This window comes from Mus pahari, chromosome 18, assembly GCF_900095145.1.
Source record: "Mus pahari chromosome 18, PAHARI_EIJ_v1.1, whole genome shotgun sequence".
NCBI classification, from domain to species: Eukaryota; Metazoa; Chordata; class Mammalia; order Rodentia; family Muridae; genus Mus; species Mus pahari.
In genome coordinates this window covers 38,937,550-38,943,184 of record NC_034607.1, presented here as the reverse complement: position 1 = coordinate 38,943,184, position 5,635 = coordinate 38,937,550, and the positions used below count along the sequence as shown (strand labels likewise).

The 5,635-nt window shown below is 49.9% G+C and overlaps 1 protein-coding gene across 1 annotated transcript in view; it reads left to right on the top strand.

The window, feature by feature from the left end:
* Window positions 1–294: 294 nt before the first annotated feature.
* The window catches only part of Alk (ALK receptor tyrosine kinase), a 723,531-nt gene continuing 718,190 nt past the window's right edge, over window positions 295–5,635 (top strand). The window contains exon 1 of the mRNA XM_021217650.2: window positions 295–1,658. Coding sequence (XP_021073309.1) covers window positions 977–1,658 — 682 coding nt within the window. The 5' untranslated portion in view covers window positions 295–976. The remainder of the gene's footprint in view (window positions 1,659–5,635) is intronic.

The following is a 5,635-nucleotide window of genomic DNA, read 5'->3' as shown; positions in this document are numbered from 1 at the left end:
TCGCGGCACTGCCAGCTGCAAGTGGCGGGCGCCCAGGCAGATGCGAGCCAGCGACTCTGGGGGCGGCAGCAGCGGTGGCAACTGGCACCTCCCGCTGCTTCTGTCCAGAGGTTCTCGAGGGCAGTAAGACGCTTTCGGTCCGCCCCCTGGTCAGTCAACAAAACCGCGGGCGCTGCTGGTAGGTGAGGAGGGGGCTGGCTACATTGCAGGCTCCTCTGCCCGGAATGTTTTTACTAGGCGGCAGCGGTCGGGGCCGCCCGGGTGCTTGGGAGTGAACTCCGAGGAACCAAGACGTCGGTGACAGCAAGGACGCTGCAAACTTGCGCGCGTGGAGGCAGCGGGAGCCTCCTCTCCGCAACGCAGAGCTCGCGTTCACGCCCAGAAGTTCAGCGGGCAGGGTGATCAATCCGAAGACTTCCTGCAGCGGAGGTCACTTGAGGGGGCGCTAGAAAGCAGCCCCCTCCGGTGGTCCTTGCCTAGACCTGGGAAGGAGCGCAGAGGAGGTGACAGGAGCGGAGGACGTGGGCAAGACAGTGACCGACTCCGAGCCGCGGTTCGCAGGCTGGAAAGTTGCAGAAGATTGGAAGCTAAGAGGAGAGCTCTGGTCGCCGCCGAGGGCTCCTTGAACGGTACCTAATTGCCACCTCCCTTAACCATTTGGTCCCTGAGCAAAGGCCTCTACAAATGGGGCGCAGCACGGCGAGAGGCGCAGGATCCAGCTGTTGAGCCCAGGGTGTTTCACTGTCTCCGAACTCCCCCCTGACTTTGTCTTCCGTTTTGCTGAGAAACCCTTCTCGCCTCCTTGTAGCTTGGGGAAAAGGGCTCTCTATAGTGTACACACAGTCCCTGAGATCTAGTGGAAGGAGCCTTTCAGGACCAAGGACTATTTGGAGCCCTTTCCTGTTTGGGGGAGAGTGAAGGGCGAGGCTGGACCAGGAAGGGAAGGGAGGCTAGTGTAAACTCGCCCTTCGGCGGGATGGGAGCTTTTGGGTTCCTGTGGCTGCTGCCTCCGCTGCTTTTGGCAGCAGCCTCGTACTCCGGAGCTGCAACCGACCAGCGCTCGGGTTCCCCAGCCTCAGGGCCGCCTCTGCAGCCCCGGGAGCCGCTCAGTTATTCGCGCCTGCAGAGGAAGAGTCTGGCAGTGGACTTCGTTGTGCCCTCGCTCTTCCGCGTCTATGCCCGAGACCTGCTGCTGCCGCAGCCACCGTCCCCCTCAGAGCCCGAGGCTGGAGGTCTGGAGGCGCGGGGATCACTGGCCCTGGATTGTGATCCTCTGCTCAGGCTGCTGGGGCCACTGCCTGGAATCTCCTGGCCAGAGGGAGCCAGTTCTCCGAGTCCCGAGGCGGGTCCGACGCTGTCCAGGGTGCTGAAGGGTGGCTCGGTGCGCAAGCTCAGGCGTGCCAAACAGCTGGTGCTCGAGCTGGGCGAGGAGACGATCCTTGAAGGCTGCATTGGTCCCCCAGAGGAGGCAGCGGCTGTGGGGATACTCCAGTTCAACCTCAGCGAGCTGTTCAGCTGGTGGATTCTCCACGGTGAAGGGCGGCTGAGGATCCGCCTGATGCCTGAGAAGAAGGCATCGGAAGTGGGCAGGGAGGGAAGGCTATCCAGTGCGATCCGAGCCTCCCAGCCCCGCCTTCTCTTCCAGATCTTCGGGACCGGTGAGCAGCTCCCACCAGAGTGTATTGGGATGTGCATTTTTAGTTATACCGACATGTAGCCACTGCTAACTAACTCGTATTCTTCTAGCCCCCCTTTCATCGTACTTGAACTTAGACCTGTAGTTTCTTTTTATGTCCTTAAACATAGTGACTTCCCAATAGAACCCTTTTTTTCCTCTCTCTCTTTAGCAACCAAGTTGGAAGAAAAGTTTCCCAGTGTTGGAAGAATGCCTTCCTCCACTGACTTACACATGATCCAATTGGATCATAATTGGATGCCCTCCTTCCTGAGCTCTGAGAACGGCTGGAACGCCCCTATAACGCCTGAGTTCCAAAGTTATGGGACCTCAAACTATTGCTCTTTTTTTTTTTTCCTGACTCTTGTTCCTCTTCTAGACTACCACTTATTTGGAGAATGTGGTAGGATTTCCCAGAGAATATAGAATTCCCCCTTTATACTGAGTCTCAGCCAACTGCCTGTCTCTGTCCCCCCTCCCCAGTGCTGGCTAGCCCAGAGGTTCTCTTTTCCTTAATTATTCATTTTGCCACACTGGACTCCCACTCCCAGCCTGTTTACACAACTCAGACTCTCGCCGTTCTCAGATGTCCCAGGAAAGTCCCAGAGGAACTAAGGAACAAGGGACAGGAGAGTTGTAGAGAACGGGTTGCTTTGGGGGAGAAGCAAGATAGTTGTCTTTCCTGCCTCCCCCTTTGTTTGCCCTGGGAGTCTTAGCTTGCATGTGTGTAGCAGCTGCTCTGGATGAGAGCTCTGGCAGGCTCTCACTGCCGGAGGAGGCTCCTGGAGTGAGGTTTCTCTTTCATTTACTTCCCCATTTCTTCCAAAATTCACTGCATTAGGGCTGTATGTGCAAGCATTTACTTCTAACTCTGCAGTAGTGTCTTTTGAATGGCAAGCCAGGTGGTTTTGAATGAATGTTTCTCTCAGAAGACCAGGAGGGGAAGGACTTGTGAATGAATTAAATATGCAATGTAAATGAATGAGAAAAAAAAAAAACACAGAAAGAGAAATCATGCTTTTAAAAAGAAGAGCACACTGATTTCATTGAACTAACCTAGCTTCTTTTCTACGTTCTCATCATCAGAAATAGATGAAGTTCTTATGCTTCACTGGTTACTAATGTTTAGTATTAATTGGATGAGAAGCATTGAATAGGGTCCATTGTAGAGGTACAGCTTCTCCCATGATTACACATGTTCACACACACACACACACACACACACACACACACACACACACTCAGTGCTCGCCTGTAGCAGAGCTACCGAGAAGCTGAGACTCCTCTCTCATTGCACAGAAACTGTACTGGCATGTAGCCCTCCAGGGAAACAGAATGTGGATCTGTATTTCAGCACGGGCATTGGTGACATTGGTGCCACTTCAAACAAGCCCCTTATGATCAGTGCTGGAATTTGTATTGTGCCTAGTGAAAGGCAGGGTCTGATGAGCTTGGCAGTGCCTTCAGTGAAATAAATGACACAAAACAATGAAACTGTTGTCTCACTAAGGACACTTTTGTAAAGAACAGCTGGGCTGGAACAGTATTATGGCTCCTGCGGTTTATACATGAAACCTTCTCTTTTAGCGTTCAGTGCTTCTGTGTTGGATGTAAAATGACTTCTCTGGAAAGACACATTTTCTTCCACGTTCATGTCTTTGAGCACTGCTGGGGCTTCCTCATCACCTCTTGTGATATGACCATATGCCCCAGCAGTCTGTATCAACTGTTGTCACATGTTGATGGCAAAGGGGATAATTTTCCAGCCCCAAACTTACCAACTATAGACAGGCTGCTAAGAAACTATCAGTGGATATTCTCTGAGTCATAGACTGCATTCGAAGAACATACTACTGTAGTTAAGCCCTGTGTGCAGAAATCAAACTGTGCTCGGGGGGAACTTCATGGAGAAAGGACTGTCTCCCAAGAGCTGTTCTGCTCCTGGATGCAGGGAGGCAGTGAGCTTCCCAAGTCCTCCCTGAGGAGCTTGGTCCGTTTGGCAGCAGGGCCAATCCTTATGCATCATTTGACACACATAGAAATGCTGGCTTCAGAAAGAGCCAGGATTCTGCCATTAAAAGGCTAGAAATTTTGGCCAGGCATTTTTTTTTTTTCAACAGGATTGGGATCAAATGGTTATTGATGGGATCAAATAAGACACTAAGCGTAACTGGATGAGCTCTCTGTGACCTCCAGAGAGACAGACAGCTTGTTGAAGAGCACTTCAGGCCCCATGGTTGCCATACTTGTACAAGATGGGCTCTCTTGTTTTTGAGGGCAAATGCTGTCTGTGGTTAGGCAGCTAGGCACATAAGATTGGCCTCTTGCCTGACTGCCTCCCCATCATCCCTCAGATACAGGATCCACCACAGACCTTTCCACGGAGTGGGCACATCCTGTTGTAACACACCATATTCCATGTTGGGGGCAGCATGCATCACTGTGGCTCCATTCATTTCTTTGTATGGAAATACTGGCTTTCATTCTGCCACTGGGGTTGATTCTTTTTCTACTTCTTATGTTGGGGCAGGGGATGAGTTTGTTCTTTTTCATATAGCCTCTTATAGAATAGGATGTTTTCTCTTTTGTGACATAGGCTACTCCATTAAACACAAGGAAAATGGACAAACTCAGTTTCATTCTTAATGATCAAGGGACTTATGGCCCTGTCAAGTGGGGACCAATAGGGCTAATGGTCTATGTGTAGGGACATGTTCTGCTGCCCCTTGTAGTCAGTGGCCTTCAGGAGCCCATTGGTCATAGACTGAATGAAGAGAGTTTCCTAAACTTGAGAAGAACCCTATCCAGGGAATAGAGATGCACGCAGTAGGGACAAAGCTAAACCATGGTGTTGTTTGTGGTTTGGGCTGCCTGAGAAGACAAAAGGATGTTTGAGAGCCTTTGTAATGAATGGCATGCTTGTGATTTTTCTTTGTGGATTACTGTGAATTCATAAAGGTGCTTCAAACCCCCAAACACTTCCTGGGAGAACCCATTTAGAGGGGCAGTTGCTGAGAAAGCCCCCAAAGAGGTCTGCCTGCTGTTAGCACATCGCCCACAGCTCTGGCTTACAACCTGGTTTGTAGGTGCTTTGCGATCTGCTTCTATAACCTCCCGGTCGGAGGTCTAGGGAATGCTGTGGGATAGGAGGGTCCATTTCCCAGAAAGCCCACGGGAAAGAAGACACACAGCTTGGGACTTTATATGTACTGCAGAGAAACTTGGGTAATTTAAAGTAGATGGATACAATGACCTTTGACCTCCCATATCTGTCCATCCCTTCTCATTTCATCTCTGAAGGGAGAGAGAGAGAGAGAGAGAGAGAGAGAGAGAGAGAGAGAGAGAGAGAGAGAGAGTAAAGGAAGATATAAGGAAATTGGAGCTCCCAGAAGAGATATCAGTTATTGGAGGTGAATTGGGAGAATTGGAGCCAGTCCAGAGAAGAGCTGAAGGGACTGATTTATGATGGAAGATGAAAAGAATTAAATATATATGACCGAGCTAAATGGCAATGAAGGGAAAGCCATGGTTACAATCTACAAATCTCTGAAGAGAGTGACTGTCAGTGAGGAGCGGGAGTTATTTAGTGTATCCTTTAAAAGTAATAGGACGGGCTTCCCGAAGAAAACTCCAGGTTAGATATCAAAGAATCTTATTTTACTCTTTATTTTAAGAGTATTTTATATAGATACTCTTCTATATATTTCAGAGTGGGTTCCATTCAGACTATGGAATGGAACTCAGAGGGAGCAAGCAGGGAGTCAGGTGAGCTATGGGCCAGACAAGCCACATCATCTGTAATTAATGAGTTCTAATGTTGAGGAACCCATAATGGGCGGGAGGGCTGGGCACAGGAGTCGTGAACTTTTAGGATCTCATTCCTGAGAGTCGAGCACTGGTGTCTCCAGGGGACAAAAAGAATTACTTGAGTATCTTTAAAATTGGGAATTTTTTTTTTTT